Source organism: Aristolochia californica, unplaced genomic scaffold (assembly GCF_029961685.1).
Source record: "Aristolochia californica isolate CCGP_79_NKW_82.1479 unplaced genomic scaffold, dmAriCali1.0.hap1 SCAF_12, whole genome shotgun sequence".
Classification (NCBI taxonomy): Eukaryota; Viridiplantae; Streptophyta; class Magnoliopsida; order Piperales; family Aristolochiaceae; genus Aristolochia; species Aristolochia californica.
Window position 1 is genome coordinate 15,809,393 of NW_027181793.1, and position 17,609 is coordinate 15,827,001.

The 17,609-nt window shown below is 35.8% G+C and overlaps 1 protein-coding gene across 3 annotated transcripts; it reads left to right on the top strand.

The window, feature by feature from the left end:
• Window positions 1-909: 909 nt before the first annotated feature.
• On the top strand, window positions 910-6,379 carry LOC137945947 (ribulose-phosphate 3-epimerase, chloroplastic). 3 transcript variants are annotated; one of them, XM_068792058.1, is made up of 10 exons: window positions 910-1,261; window positions 1,330-1,527; window positions 3,460-3,574; window positions 4,200-4,340; window positions 4,507-4,620; window positions 4,940-5,018; window positions 5,293-5,402; window positions 5,816-5,872; window positions 6,097-6,166; window positions 6,263-6,379. In XM_068792058.1, exons 2-10 carry the CDS (start codon window positions 1,388-1,390, stop codon window positions 6,310-6,312), a joined length of 876 nt encoding a protein of 291 aa, XP_068648159.1. In that variant the 5' UTR covers window positions 910-1,261; window positions 1,330-1,387; the 3' UTR covers window positions 6,313-6,379. The 3 variants fall into 3 exon arrangements, with proteins under 3 accessions (XP_068648159.1, XP_068648158.1, XP_068648160.1); XM_068792057.1 differs by having other exon boundaries at window positions 910-1,527; XM_068792059.1 differs by lacking the exon at window positions 1,330-1,527 and having other exon boundaries at window positions 1,204-1,261.
• The last annotated feature ends 11,230 nt before the right edge of the window (window positions 6,380-17,609 follow it).

Genomic DNA, 17,609 nt, shown 5'->3' on the forward strand with positions numbered 1-17,609 from the left:
ATACTCAATTCACCCTCCTTCTTGAAAAACCACCTAGGCCAACATTCTTGTCCCAATTACACCCCAACTCAAACACTTAAATAAATGTCCTAGCAAAATTCAAAAAAAATTGAACATAAATAGAACACCAACATAATTAAAACACTTTTACCTGAGACTCTTCAATGAAACTATTCTTAGATTTTACGATATTAAATCTGTCTCTGTGAGGCTTCTTGTCGTAAAAGTCATATAAGACTTTTTCATACCTGCTCTTCAACACAAACTAACAACCACATATGACTCTTAAAAACATAAAGATACAATAACAAAAACTTGGAAAATTAGAAACAATCATTGGAGTGTAAAAAACGCCATCTTGGTGAAACATACTTGTTTAAGAGATGGAGAAAGAAGCGAGTGTGTTAGGTATCAGATAAGGAATAACTATAGCCACCCACTACTTTGAATTATTGCACCCTCGAAAGTCAAAACAAATAATCTTATTGAACTGCATACTCTACGATTATGCTAAAATTTTTGCAGGCTCAACATGGTGATTCATTTCTAGTTATAAATGTCAGATGATAATGTATCAGCTTCATTGATAACACAAAGGCCTTTTACTTTTATACCAATGTCTCCATGGTGTACATTTTTACACTGCTACAAAGAAGAGGACTTAAAGGGCTGATCATACTCAGCATATTCACCTTTTTATTTTTGCTTAGTTTCAACCTATCCTAGATTTTCTGTATCATACACTTAGAACAGTTGCGAGCTCCACGTATAAGCTGGAACTAGTGAGCCCATCGTATATACTGGTTGAGAAATGGTTTTTAGTGCTGGAGCCAAAAAAGAAAAAGATAGTAGTTTGTTACCCAAAAAAATCTCAATTTTCTGATGCTCGTCATGGGTGTCCAATGTTCTCTGATCTTCCGTGTGCTGTTAACAGATTGGCGGTTGATATTGCAGTTTCATCCAAAAGGGTTACATGGTAAGGGACAACGTTGCAGCAGCTCGTGGGTTGGAAGGAAAGATCTGTCGCAGTATGACGTTGGCGTTTTGGTAGAAATTGAAGGCGTGAAGAAGGAGGTAGAAATTGAAGGCGTGAAGAAAGAGACGCCAAGAACCAACCACCCCGATACCAGTCCTGTTTATCGGTTTCCCATTTTCTTTTATAGGCTCCAAGCTCTTAACATATTCCAGCCGTAGCTTGAGCAGATAAATTGAAGAAAAGCTTGGACTACGCACGGTGCCTTGCCACGTGGCATCTGATAAGGTATTCCCTCTTTCTTCCTAGGCCTCTCTGCTTGTTTTGGTCTTTGAATCGGACTAGATACTGGATAGGACGTTGGAGGGGAGAGAGAAAGAGAGAGAGAGAGAGGGAGGGAGCCTGGGAGAGAAAATGTCAGCGGCAGCAGCAACTTCTTCTCTCTGTTCGACGATGACATGTACGCTTCAATCTCAAATCAGGGGTTTAAAAGGCGTTTTCAGGCTTCCGGGATATGCTGCGCCTCTCTCTCCTAATTCCCTCAGCTCCCGCAGGTAGTACCCTTTTCATTTCTCTCTTATATTATACATTTATATATTTCTGTGCGATTTCTCCTTGTCCTCGTTGATCTATGCTTACTATCATTCAGTCATGAATAGATGGTAGTCATAAAAGTAATAGTGATTTATTTACAATATGAAGATATTAGATATTCCATCTGAATCTTTTTTTCCAAGTGATGAAAATGGAAACATACATTCGTCAATTTGATTGGTTAATCGGAATTTGTTCAAACGTGTCAAACCGTAAAGAACAGGGAATAGACGAAGAAGATTTGCAGTCATCCTTGTTGTCAACTACTGTCCACTAGGCAATTCAAGACCTGGAGAAATTTTTTGTTCCCGTTCCATGTCCACGAGAAAATTATTTTGTTGTTTCAAATGTTGGCTAGCTGATGAAGTATATGGATAGAACTACAGAGAAGTAGATGTAAAAAAAAATTGCCAATCGATGGTTTAAAGCTGTGGTTCTAGCATCAGTATTATCAAAAGAATATGTTCTATGCAAATTTATGGCGAAGACGTTCAGAGATAAATCATCGTGCAATACAAGCAGTGAAAATCAATCTCTGGTCAACATTTTGGCTGTGTTGGAGATAGTCCCTGGGACTGGGACGTTTTGAGAAGAGATACTAAGTGAAATTTTGTGCCTTATGTCATGCTTTATGGGTTGATATTTGGAAATCAAGAAGGATGACAATGATGAAATCCTGGAAGTGGATTTGTGTAAGAAGCTTTAAAGGCAACACTGGGACAGCAATGTTCGAAACTAACTTAAACTAGAAGTTAGCCTCGATATATATGAAAATGAAGAAAACCACTGGAGCTGTTATGCTCATAAGATATTGCCAACCATTGACCATTACTGGCTGTTGAAAACTTCAACAAATCCAGGGCCAAGCGACATGGATGTGTAATTGAGGAAATACTTGGTTTATTGCCAATAGAGTACTTGGTTGTAACGAATGTGGAATGCCAAAAGTGTTGTTTGTATTTTCACGTCTTCTGCAAATGCTTCTCAGGTGCCAGGTAGAACTGCAGGGGAAACCAACATGATGGCAACACAACATAAGTAACTGAAAATATTTGAACTTGAAGATTAATAAATATTTTGTGATGATGGAACTCTGAAGAACAAATGATCTCTAAGATTTTACTGTTTGCGGATCCTCTTTCTTGTTTGAAAATCCTCAATGCCCTTCAAGGCAATGCAGATGTGTTTGGCTATTTCCTCTGATCATCATTTTCATCAAGCAGTGAAGATCGCACAAAGGGCCTTGTTTCCTTGGATATTTTTTTCAAATGATGCTACGAACACATGCCTTTTTTTGGATCAATGCATGCTGAATTTATAGTGGTTTTGTTTAGAAATGTCCTTGCAATTTCAATCTGGTACAGGTGGAAGATGAACACTGCTTTCTGCTGTCAACTTACCGGTTCTTCTCAGTAGAGAAGTGAATGGTGTTACACAGATTGACACCTTCAAGTGCTATTGGCTTTAATTTATTCTTTGGACTTGAAATCGTAACTTTATCTGTTTAAAAAACTGGTAATTTTTATATACCAGCAAATGGAGGTGAAAAGAATCTTTATAACTATGTTCCTATTGCTACTTTTCTTGTCTCAGTATTGCCATATATCCATACAGAAGGATTTATTTTGATGCCTACAGAGCAGGTGCCTTAAGTTTCTAACCTTTTCAAGTTACATTGCAATATCAAGCAACCATGGAAGAATTAAAAAAGCTAGTGATCATATGTGTACTTGCATTGCATGAAGCTATAGAATGTTTCTCATGTTTGGAATTTTCAATACTCAGTTTGTAGTGGTATTCATCTTAAAAACTGAATGTGATCTTCCTGTGGAAGGATCGGCAAAGAAAGAGTTTTAATCTGTGCTGCTTCATTTTTTCAATCTAAATTTCAGGAGGAAGTTTCAGGCTGTAGTGAAGGCAACATCCCGTGTTGATAAGTTCTCAAAAAGTGACATTATTGTTTCTCCTTCAATTCTCTCTGCTAACTTCGCAAAACTGGGTGAAGAGGTTTGTCTTCTGTTGATTTTAGTCAAAAGGAATAGTGCAATGTAATTTTGTTATTAGACCAAAGGCTATCAATTCTGTTATAATCTTCTTTTTAGTGAAAATTTCTTCTTATATTTTTAATTTTCAATTTGAAGCATAGTGTCAGCTGCTCTGCAATATCCTAAAATATATAACTTTTTTATTCTAATAATTCCAAGCAGCACAAAATGTCTTGCATTTGTTCGTTCTCTTTTATATGACATGGTTTGATAGCTCAATGTTTTCTATAAATTTTTGATAGCATAATTAAACATCTCTTTCTCTCAAGACTGTGAAGAATCTCACCAGAAACATGGATTGGTTGCTTTTTACCAATTGCAAGCTTTTACAATGTTACTTGTGCTCCTAAAAAGTGAAATTTAAAGATTTATTGACTTGGTATCTAATAGATGACTACAGTTCATTCTTCAAATTATATTGCTCTGTACTAGCTATTATTTAATTGCTTCTTTCTTTCTTTCGAAATACTTCTTTAAATTTTTTGCCAGTTTATAAATTTGTCTTGTATGTTAATTTGCTGGTCCATAACAATCTTTAATGCATATTTTGACGGTGCAGTGAGTGTTATTTGCATTTCTTTATGTAGGTAAAAGCTATAGATGTAGCAGGATGTGATTGGATTCATGTAGATGTCATGGATGGGCGTTTTGTGCCAAATATCACGATTGGACCTCTTGTTGTTGATGCCCTCCGTCCAGTGACTGATCTTCCATTAGATGTTCATTTGGTAGTTATTTTGTGATTTTCATGTTTCCTCTATGACCCTAAATGCTATCAAATTTCACTTTTGGATACTCAGTCTATTTTATAATTTCAATTAACTTTTCTGGTTTTTCTGGATGTATCTCAAGAAGCTTCTATGCAATTCACTTATGAGAAACTGCAACTCGTAGATGATTGTGGAGCCTGAGCGGCGGGTTTCTGACTTTATAAAGGCTGGAGCAGACATTGTAAGTGTTCATTGTGAACAATCTGCTACAATCCATCTGCACCGCACTCTCAATCAGGTACAGAATAAATAGCTTTTGTGTTTAAAAAGCAGTAAAAACTTTATGGTTTCTAATGCTCTTGATCTTGATAGAAACCTAGTGATTTAGTGTGCTGCCCAATGTAGCACAGAAGATTCTATTTTTATATTTGCAGTTGACTTTGGGTTTGCAAGAAGGATGGTACCTCTTTTTGCAAAAAAATGGTAGTTTAAATACTAAAAATCGATTATTCAAGTTAAAATAAAATAAGAATACAAAGAAAAAGAGATTAAAATAGGTCAGCATGCTCTGTCTTATGGACATCCTTTAACATTTCTTATATAATTATGTGATTCAGATCAAGAGTTTGGGAGCAAAAGCGGGAGTTGTCCTGAACCCTGGGACGCCGTTAACTGCCATAGAATATGTGCTTGATGGTAAGGCATGCTCTATTCGTTTTTTATGGATAATCACAGTAAGTATGTTATCTTATTTCATCTTAGTTTCATTTATTTTAAAGAAAAGACAAAATGGGATAACTGTTGAGATGTAAGTTTGTCAAGTTTTTATTAGGAAGACCAGGTTGGTGTGCTTGGTCCTTTTCCATGATTGGTTTAGCTGTCAAAATGAGGCCAACATAGTTTGAACTGTTGTAACTTTCAGCCTAGAGTCTGGAATGGCACTTACAAATTTCTTCTTCCTTGTGAACAGTGGTGGACTTGGTCTTGATAATGTCTGTAAACCCTGGTTTTGGTGGGCAGAGCTTTATCGAAAGTCAAGTGAAGAAAATTTCTGACCTCAGAAGATTATGTGCTGAGAAGGTACCCTGCGAAAAAAATATACTGCCTGCTGCTTCCAAAGATTTCATGTTTGTGCATGATATTATTTTTGAATTATTAATAGTTTTTACTTTTCACTAGCAAGTCATTTCTGTAGAATTATGACAGACCGTGCTAGTTGTGTAAAGGATTTTTAGAGTCAACTCAACCCTTCTATTCTGGGTGTGTCATCCCAGCTTGCTTCAAGTCCTTCTACTGGACTCGTGAGTCCCAATCTGATTCGGGCGACCCTGCCTGGGTTTTCTGGCACCTGAGTTCGGGTAAAAAAAGCCTGGTTTGTTAATGAATATTGGACCAAACCAATGATACAAGTGATGGGAAGAATTATCACCTTCAGTTTGCATGGAGTGTCAAACATGCACAATATCTGGAGTTAATATTGCTTATTCATGCAGGGAGTGAATCCATGGATTGAAGTTGACGGCGGGGTGGGACCAACAAATGCATATAAGGTGTTTTTTTTTTCTGTTGATATTTATTCCATTATCAGCAGAGGATAAGTGGAGCTTATCTGTTAAAAAATTATCCATGTTTGTCTCTCTTTTTTTTATATTATAATTTCTGTTGAAGCTTAATGTTGTCTTATGCTCTGTTTTACTATGATAGTAGACTCTGAGGTCTTGAGAAGTTCGATTTGAGTAATTTACGATTTTGCCCAAAAAATCAATGCTCACAGGTTATTGAGGCTGGGGCGAATGCTTTGGTTGCGGGTTCTGCTGTTTTTGGAGCAAAAAGTTATGCAGAAGGCAAGTTTATGTTCCTGCATTTTACTCTTATATCAACACTTAAACGTGAAATACTTTTGACGCTGATTAGTGTTCCACATATTTCTGGTTTTGCAGCTATCAAGGGCATTAAGACTAGCCAAAGGCCTCTGGCAGTAGGAGTATGAAGCATTCACAGCAGATAGCAGCATATTTTGTACCATCAAGTTTTGTTGTATTTTCATGTTTATTCATGTTAGTTTCTGATTTTCTTTTCCAATTTGTTATTGACTTTACTTTTCAAAAATTACTATCCATTCGTATCTTTCGGTTGAGAGCAATCATGAGGGGCACCTTTGCTCTGTTTGCAGAATAAAATCTGGTGATTGAAGGAGATGCATACAAAAGGTGTTCCCTCCATTGTTCAAAAGATACAATCTTCTGCTGTTAGATTTAGATCCTACTTGTCAATGTTACTTAAACAGTTGTCCCGGTTGAAAAGATAGAGACACTTTTCTTAGCCCCTCCTAGCCCTTCCTAGCTTCCATGTAACTTGCCTGGTTATAAGTTTCCTAGAAATCTTTAATATGCAATCTAACTAGTGCTCTGATAGGATATTTTGTAGAATTTTAAGTCATGCCCCCAATATTAGGCCCTGGTTCCTTAATGCCTCTTAAAACATTTACACCGGAAAAAAGAGACCTGGTCACTATTTCCTTCATAACTAGCAAACGAGTTCCTATCATTTTATGAAAATTTAGAGGAGGGTTCTTGAGGAGATTCTGAGCATTTTGCTTATAGTTTTGGTCACAGGTGTGAAGAGAACGAGTCACCATAAATCAGATTTGGTAAGTGTCCATCTGTGAGTTGTTTTTTTCCTTTTTTTTTTTTTTTTTCCAAATGATGCTCTCTCTAATTATTGTGAACTTTTTGTAGATCCAAGTAGAGGAGGTCCATATTAAGTAATCTCGTCGAGATTCTATTCAAATGTGGAGATTTGAGCACTCAAGATTTTGGTTTCAAACCCTATTTCATTTGTTTTTTTTTTTTTTGTACCCAAGTGTGAAATAGATGAAAGTTATCAAACTTTGGTGCTTATTTTAGTTGATTATTACTTAGTATTTTATAAATAAATTAATATTGTTAAATGTGTGGCTAACATAAAGTTTAGGGATTAGGGTTTGTATGTATACTTATAATGTTTTTCAATATTACTTGATTTCTAAGTTGATGTTATTAAATTCTAGGGCCTTAACATATAGAGAATTCGGTTAGGTAGAGAAGAGAGAGAAAGAGGAAGAAAAGATAAACTCAGTTAGAGAGGAAGAAAGACTCAAATTAGGTCATAGGTCGAGCTCCTAGCTTATTATTCATAATTAGAGGATCTTTACATAATGCCAATTCTCCCCTTAGGCCAACTAGTAAAATAATAATGAAAAGGCAATTAGGGACTTATTACATCATTATTTTTTACACTCCCCCTGAACGGGAGCAAAAACATTTAAAACACCAAGCTTGGAACATGAATGCTAAAGTGGACCGACAACAACTGCTTTAGTTAAGATATCTATTAGTTGGTTATTGGAAGGGATATGATGTATGCTAGTAACTGCAACTTTGAAATTTTTTCAAATGAAGTCACGATCGATCTCAAGGTGTTTGATTCCCTCATGAAATTCTAGATTTGTGATATGAATAATTGTTTGATTATCACAATGTAATTGCATATAGATTTCTATTGAAAAAATGAGCTAAGTTAGTAGTGAGTTAAGCCATTATATTTCACTAACTAAACGTTCTTATACTTTTGTGCTCAATCTTGCCACGATACTTTGTTTCTTATTGTGCTAAGTCATTAGGTTCCACCAACCATTGTGTATAAAATAGAAATAGATTTTCTGTCATCAACAAAGTATGCGCAATTTGCATCTACGAACCCTTCAACTTTGAAGTGTCCATAATTCTTATACAATAACCTTTGTATTGAATTCTTCTTTAAATACTTCAAAACCTTCTCAAGTGTTTAACCAATAAGAAAGTTGAGATTTATGCAAAAACAAACTAATGAAACTCACAACAAACAAAATATTTGGTCTAGTAACTATTAAATAGATAACTTACCAACTAGCCTTCTTTGGCATTTTCCTACATCTACCTCATTACTAGACCCAACACATAGCTACACATTAGGTCCATTGGAGTACCAAGAGACCTACAACGAAACATTCCACTCTCTTTAAATAAATTGAATACAAACTTTCTTTGAGATAAAATAATACTATGTTAAGACAGTAATACTCCAATACCAAGAAAATATTTTAATAAGCCCAAATATTTTTTTAGAAAATTTGGGACAACTTTTTCTTTATCTAGTGAATACCACTCTTATCACTTCCAATGAGAATAATATCATTTATATAAACAGTCATAAAACTACTCCATGACTAGTATGGTTCACAAATACAAAGTGATCCACATCCAACCTCTTAAAACCAAAATCATAACCTACCTTGAGGAATTTCTCATTCCATCTTTGTGGTGATTATTTCTCCCCCTCAACAACAATATCGGGTGGTTGAAGCCTGTATACTTCTTCAAGAAGGTCTCCATGAAGAAAGACATACTTTATATCAAGTTGATGAATAACGTAATAGAAATTTGCAGCACGAGAGATAAGAACCCTTTCAGAGTTGAGTTTGGCAACTAGGATGTCTACTCATAATCAATTTCATAGGTTTGTAAATCCTTTAGCAACCAATCGAGCTTTGAGTCAAACAATATCGTCATCTAGATATACTTCATTGTTTAAATCCATCAACAACCCACATTTGTTTACCATGAGGTGAGGAAGTCTAGTTCCAACTATTATTGTCATATATGGATGTCTTCTCCTTCAGAAACCAATCGAGTTTTGAGTCAAGCAATATTATCATCTGGATTATACTTCATTGCGAAAATCCATCAACAATCCATAGGCTTTTTAACCACGAGGTGAGGAAGTCTAGTTCCAACTATATTGTCTTATATAGATGTCTTCTCTTCGTTTATGGCAGCTCCCCATCCTAGATGTTCAAAGCCTTTTCATGATTCTTGGGAATATACACAATGGACAAGTCAGCTAGAAAATAAAAAACTCCAAGAGTCAATGAGTGGAAATAAAATAAAAAAATAGGGTGGAAAGTGGAGGCCTTATGTTGAACACAAGAACAAGGTTATTTCCTAGTTGCAATTGGATAGGTATCATTATGGAGTCCAAATACAATAGGAGAAGAGGGAGAATCACTACCCTCAGAATCAGTAGATTGACAAATGATTGGTTGGCCATTAGAGAGGGAGGATCCAATAACGGCTGATATGGAGTATGTGAAAATGGTTGGTATAGTGGCTCAACAGGTCGAAACATGCCTGAAGAAGACTCAAAGCTAGAGGAGTAGATACTTTAGAATTGTTTAATTTAGGATCCCCTGATTAGAACCTCGAGCAAAGTAAGAGAGGGAGAGGAGGAGAAAAGAAGAAGAGAAGAGAAGAAGGGAAGAGAAGGTAAAGAGAGAGGACCCAAGTAGAGAAGAGAGAAAGGAAGGGAGAGAGAGAGAACCTTTAAGCTAAGAGAAAGCTTGGATGAATTGAGAGAAGAGGGGAGAGCTTGAATGCTCTATTGCAAGCCAAGGGCTTCTATTTATAGTTTTTGAAAGGATGTTACAATGTCTATAATGCCCTTATGACTACAAGCTTTATATAAGAAAATATATAAGTAGACATGTTCTTCTTGGCTAATTACATCCTCGTACCATCTTTATGAAATGACTTCTTATTTACCATCATGCCACCTCTCTTGGACATATAGGCTTAAGCCCATCTTCTAACCCCCCACCCCCCACCTCTCCTCCTAAAGCTGGGGGGTGAGAAAACATCATAAATGCCCAACTTGCTACAAATGGCTGATAGGATCTTGTGAGTTTGTGAGGATGTTTGCAACTTGTCCTTGTCATGAGAAATGTCTCAGAGATAATATGCTGGCTTGGAATTTTTTTTGTATAAAATTGCAGTCCACCTCAATTACATCATATCTTTCAACAAGAATAGAAATATGATCCTCAAAGAAAGTAACATCAATAAAAATAGAATTTTTAAGTAAAGAAGGATGATAACATATATATCTTTTTTAATTCCTAGGGTAACCTTAAAAGATGCACTTAAAGGATTTTGGATCAAATTTATTTCTTCTTGGCAAACAAATTAGGAACAAAACAATTGTCTCTAAACACTTGAACTGAAAGAGGAAAATGATTGTCATTCAAGAAAAGAGATGAGAAGGGTGATTTTTTAACAAAACAATAGAGGGTATGTGGTTAATAGGATAGTTGGCAAACAAAATAGCATAGGGGCTAGTAGAACTAAAGAACATTCAATGATAAAAATAAGTCTCGAGCAACTTTTAATAAATATATTTTTTTCTTTCAATAACACCATATCATTGAGGGGTTTATGTACATGAAACTCGATGAACTATGCCTTTATGAGAAAAAAAAAAAAGGGATTGAAATTAGTTGATTTCTAAGGCCTTATTCACATAATAATAACAAGGCATTAAGAGAAGAAATAAGAGGAAGAAAAGAGGAGGAGATGAGGAGAGGAGGAGAGGAGAAGAGTTCTAGCTCGTGGAGATGCTAGGAGGAGAAATCAAGGGAGAGAAAGAAGAGAGAAAAGGGGAGACAAGAGGGAGCACAAATTTGTGCTTAAGAGAATTGAACTTAATGCTCTTCCCCAGGTCTTAAGGCTCTATTTATAGTTTTGAGAGACTTTTTACAAATACTAGAATGCCCTAAGGACTACTTCCTTCAAAAACAAAAAAGACATAAGAGTACATACATCAACTTGTATTATTACAACTCTATGCCATCTTTACAGAAGTTCCCTTTTTTGTTAACCATGCCACCTTGTGCCTTATTTACCATCCACGCCACTCCTACCTGTGGACGGTTCCTTCTAATACTCCCCCTCAAGCTGGTGCATAAACATCATAAGTCCCTAATTTTGTACATGTATCATGAAGAGTTGTTGTTGTTATTGCTTTGGTGAAGATATTTGCATATTGGTTTTTTAATGGGATGTAGTGCATGGTGATGTCTCCAACCTGTGGCTTTTCTCTGATGAAGTGGCAGTCGTTTGTATATATGTTTGGTCCTTTGATGAAGTATTGGGTTGGTAGCTATGTGAATTACTGCCCGATTATCAGTGTAGTTGCATTGATTTTTTACAAGAGAAACCCAATTATGATAATAAGGATTTTATCCATATCATTTCACTTATTGCATGGGCCATGACTCTGTATTTTGCTTCTACACTTAATTGGGCTATAACTGTTTATTTTTTACTCCACCAGATGACTAGATTGCCACCTGCTACTATACAATACCTAAAAGTAGATTTTCTGTCACTAGATGATCTTGCCCAGTCTGCATCAGCAAACCCTTCTATGTTGATATGTCCATGATTTTAGTATAATAGGCCTTGTCTTGGATTCCTTTTTAGGTATCTAAGAATTCTCTCTAAGGCTTGCCAATGGGATATTCAAGGATGATGCATGAACTAATGAACAATGCTTACTACAAAAGAAACGTCAGGTCGGGTTACTATAAAGTAGAGTAGTTTTCCAACAAGTCTTTGAAATCTTCCTATATCTACTTCATCTCCTTCATCCAATGTAATTTGGCATTTAGATCCATTGGTGAATCAAGAGGTTTATGGCCCATCATATCTATTTCCTCCAACAGATCTAGCACATAGGCCATGTTTTGATTGCAGAACCTCTATGCCAAGGAAGTATTTGAGTAAGCCCAAACCTTTGGTTTGGAATGTCTTGATTAGTTCCTCCTTTGATTAGAGTGAAGAAGCACCCACTCTGACATTAAACCCTAGAATACCAAATCTCATACCATGTTAGATTCTAGAGTCGCATATTTAGAGAACTTAGGGTTTGTAGGTAGAAAGTGGAAGAAGAAGAGAAAAGAGGAAAAGTGAGGAAAGGAGAGAGATCGAGTAGGAGAGAAACCAAGAGAGGCTAGAGTGAATTAGGGTTGAGAGCACATCCTAGATGCCCTCCCCCTCACACCTTTATTTATAGTCTTGAGGGAATAAACCCTAGTACATGAGTAAAGTAAAAAGACTTAAAGAATTGACATAATTATATCTTCATGCCACTCACTCTCTAAATTACATAAAGTGTCGCTAACTTCTTTAACACTCCCCTTCAAGCTGGTGAAAAACATCATAAATTCCTAGCTTTGAAAATGTCTCTAAGAGAGATTTTTCAGCAATGGCCTTTGTGAAGATATCTACAAGTTGATTCTTGGATGGGATGTATTGCATAGATTACTCTAGCTTGCAACTTCTCACAAACAAAATGACATTCTATCTCGATATATTTTGTTCTTTCATGAAACACTGGGTTGTTTGAAATACGAATGGATGTCTGATTATCACAATGAAGTTGCATTAGTGTGTTTACTTGGAACCTCAACTCAGTCATAAAGAGTTTTAGGGGCTAATAGTTCACTTACTGCATGTGCCATTGATCTATCTTCTGATTCAGCACTTGACCTTGCAAACACATATTGCTTTTTGCTTCTCCAGGTGACTAGGTTATCTCCAACAGATTTACAATAATCGGAGGTAGTTTTTCTATTATATGGTAAACCTGCCCAGTCTGCATCTGCAAAACCTTCTATGTTTGTATTGTCCATGGCTCTTGAATAATAACCCTTGACCAAGGTTTTTTTTCAAGTATCGAAGAATTTGTTCCAATACTTCCCAATGAGTTTGTTCTGGTCGATGCATAAACTGACTGATGACACTAACTGAATAAGATATATAAGGTCTTGTAGCCGAGAGATAGATTAATTTCTCAACAAAACATCATCCAATATCAACATCACCACCAGCCTCAATAGATAATTTAACATTGGGCTCCATAGGTGTATCGATTGGCTTACACCTAAGCATTCCGGTTTCTTGTAAAAGGTCAATAACATACTTCCTTTGTGATATAACTATGTTGTATTTCAATGGCATAACTTCTACGGCAAAGAAGTATTCGAGAAGCCCCAAGCCTTAGTTTGAAATTTCCTTTTCAAGTCTTCTTTGACTTGTTGAATTCCATTATAGTCACTCAGAGTGATAACAATATCATCAACATATACTGCCCTGAGAATCTTCCATCGAGTGGTATTTTTGAGAAATACTAAGTGAAGACTCTCACATCTCTCAAACCCAAGTTGAGTGACAACCATAGTAAACTTATCAAACCAGGCTCGTGGGGATTGTTTGGGCTCATAGATGGGCTTTTTTAACCAACACACCTGCTTCCCGTCAACCACATAACCAGGTGGTTGAACCTTCTAACGTTCTTTTGAAATACCACCATTTAAGAAGGATTTCATGATATCTAATAAATGTAGTTCCCATTTAAAAGTAGTTGCATGAGAAATAAGAACACGAAAAAAATCATTTTGGCCACCGGTGAGAATGTCTCATCATAATCAATGCCAAATGATTGAGTATAGCCTTTAGCCACCAACCATGCTTTGTATTTGGCAATACTTCTATCTGGATTATACTTAAGTGTAAAAACCTACTTGCAACCGTCTGGTTCTTATTAGCAGAGAGAAGAACCAAATCCCAGATAGAATTTTGATACGTAGCCTAAATCTTGTCTTCCTTGGCAGTTTTCCATGTTGAATTTTTTAATGCCTCTTCATAAGTACTTAGGACCAAAGAAGATGATTTAGAAGACAAAAAAGAAACACAATTGGAGGACAAATGATGAGTAGAAAGAAAATTAGAGATTGGATGTGCAGTGGATGGTGGACAAGTAGTGGTATGTGGTTCTTTACAAAGGGTGACAGGGCGAGCATCATTGGTGGGTCAAACACAACTGGAGAAGATGGAAGAGGACGTACATCAGGAGCATCAGAGGATTGCACAGGTGAGTAGTCAACAGGAGGAGAGAGAGGAGTCTCATGTGATTGTGATGATTGATAAGCACACCTGGCTTGGGCATACCTATAGAGGGTGAAAAACCAAGAGGAGAGCTAGTCGATGAATAACTTGGGCATACCTATAGACACATGAGGATCGATGAATAATACATTTGTCTTGATAGAGAGTTTGAAATTGAGTAGAAAAGTACTCTTGGGCATTATCAGATCAAAATATCTGAATTTTGGTGTGAGTTTCTACCATAGCACAAAAGGCATTCAATATGGATATCACCTTTGACCTTTCTTTCATCAAATATAACCATGTTACATTAGTATGATCATCCAAACTAATTACGAAAGTTTTAGAGTGAGAAATATTGGGAACATTAATAGGTCCCTACGCATCTAAATGAATTAAAGCAAAAGGTCTTGAAACAACATTGTTTTCCCGATGATGGAAAGTAAATCGATGATGTTCCCCAAGTTCACAAAATTCACATGATAATGTAGAAGTTGAACTCAGAGAAGGAACTAAAGACTTTAACTTGAGTAAAGAGCGATGACCCAACCTATTGTGCTATTGTTGTGCCTCTTTATCAATAACCACAACAACTTCCACATTTGTAATATGTAAGAAGTAAAAATCTCCTCTCTCATGGCTTCCACCTATCACTTGCTTCGTCTTGATATCCTGAAATACCCAATAAGATGAAAAAAAGTAATAAACCAATTGAGTCTTTTTATTGATTGACTAACAAACATAAGACTAACAGGAAATTGTGGCACAAATAAAACATAAGTGAGTGAGGGAGAGAAGGATAAGGGGGAAGTATTGGTGCCTTGAATTTTTGTTTGAGATCCATATGCAATAGATACAAACCAATTTGTGGTACATGGTGACATATTTGATTGGTCATGTATGTGACTAGTGAGATGTTCAAAGGCACCTGAATCTATAATCCAAGATGAAGAACTACCACTAGAATCTGAGATTAAGGAAAACACATATGAGGTGGCCACAATGGCTATAGTGGCATTCTGGGGTGCTGCCATAAAGCTCTTGAATTTATGAAATAGTGTATAGTCTTCATCTGACAAGGTGTTTCCTTTGGTTTAGTCATTAGGTACTTCACTGCTTGCTGATATAGTGGAAGTGGAACTTGATTTGCTTTGAAATAATCCGGTCTACCATGTAAATTCCAGCATTTATCAACTCGATGATTATTCAAGCCACAAAAGGTGCACTTCCTGTTTTGACTTGGATTTGAAGTGGAATTAGAATTGGAATCATTTCCACTCCTTCCTGTACCTTGGCCATATGTTACCTCTTCCTTGATCTCTTCTTTGATTATTACCCCTTCTTGCCATTGGTGTACATAGTAGAATTTTCAGTTTGTTTTTGTTGTGAGGCAGGTGATTTGATTGGTACCCGTAACATTGTTGCACATACAACATTAAAGGAGGGTATGGCACTGGAGCTCAATACCTGTCTTGACAACCTCTGAAATAATGTCTCCCCTTTGCTTATCTTGGGTGGCAATATTGGTTGAATAAGGTTGAGTTACAATCCACTCGTGAAGTAAGTCGTGGAACCTAGCAAAGTACTAATGGAAAGAGCCTCCATGATTTGTTTTAGATAATTCCTTAACTATATCTTAATTTTTTTGTAGACCATTAGAAGTGAAGCACAATTGTGAGCAAATGTCCCAAATATCCTTAGCTGACTTGAGGTGAATGAAATTGTTTGCTACCACCTCTTCCATACTAATGGTCAACCAACATATTATCAAGGTGTCTTCTTTTAGCCTCTTGTGATAATACAAACAAGTATACCTTCATTCAAGTACCTCACCTAGATTATCCTTTTCTTACATCCTTTATCTTCTCCAACCATTTCTTCAGCTTATCAAAAGATCTCTTCTATTACTTTCGCTATCTAATAGCCTTTTGCTTTCATATTTGATGTCTGACACCGTCATAGATATTTGATGATATGGCTTCACATTCCCCTCATCACCATAGACCATAAGCACCACAATTTGGCAAGTTACTCATATGCTTCAAATCCCTATTATTCTAAAAAGAGTTAATTCATAACAAATAGACAACTACATATTGATAACCTTCCATAAGATACCAGACTTTATCTCATATAATAAGATCTCACTCCAACCACTATAAGATTGAAACTTCATTGCACATTTCTATTGTCTCCATGTCCAAAGAAGGTTTGATATCCCCTTCACACTACAACACAGAAGCATTTGAAGAATAATCATGACCCTTCTTGGAAAGAACAACTTAAAAATCATCAAAATCAACTACTCACAAAAGCTTACAATCTTTACATGATGGATGAACTTGAAAAAGTTCTCATTGCTAAAGACAATTCAAGCTCATACGCTATAAAACGATGGTATGCTTATATAAGCATTGAAATTGGAAAACCATTCTTTAGAGCCTCACTAGCAACCTTATGAAAATTCTGATATTTTATAAATCTAGTTGAAGCAATCCAACACTATTTTGGCCCACTAGAATGCTCAAAGCTCAACACTCTTCCAATCTGTAAAAAGTTTAAGCTTTGAAGCCAAAGTCACATAGTTAAACTGTAGAAGCCAAACTCAACTAGTAATGAATCCTTTTCTATGAAGTAAATAAGATTCCAAGACGTAATCTTTAATTATGGAGTTTGACTAGAAATATGGAGTCTATTGCTTAACATTCTTTTTCTTTATGACCTTTATAAGTTTGCTTTCAAATGTGTGGTGTATATGAATTTCCTATGTGCAAAAGTCTTTGTAATGATCTAACACTTATATAAACAAGTTTATAATAGTTGACACCAGTTATGATAAATATATGTCTTAGGAGAGTGCTTTGTAAGTTTTCTTTTTTAAGTAGGGAAGTTTTTCTTACAAAAATTGTTGTTTCTTTGTTCTCACAAGTGGCAAAACCTTAACTTAGTAGTCTGTCAATCCTATTCTCTCTAGGAGATGTAAGTCCTTGGGCTAAAATCTTGATCACTATAATCTATATATATCGACACAACAATGTGCTCTATAGTTGTTGCTTTGATGGATCTTCTTTAATAGAAAACGTGCTTATATGATGAAACAAATGAATGTGACAATGTTGATTTAAGATTTCCTCACTCGACTTAGCTGGTCGTTGTGCTTGTTACTCGACTTATTATCCAACTTTTAGTTAGTAGTGATTGAATCATATTTAGCTTTGTTGAATTTATATATTTTAGTAGCTCCTAGCTCTTAGTTTAGTGGTGGTGAATTCATATCTATTGGCTTTGGATTTTAATAGTGGAATTACCTTGTAACCTAATTCATTGTCATATAATTTTTTATGCAACATGCATTTATTTACTAATTTATTGTTATATATTTATTTTATTAAAATTAATCTGAACTTAAATCTAGTGCTTGGATATGCTAAAACAACATAAAGGTACAATACTGCAACAACGACTCCGTGATTACTTTAAAAAATCA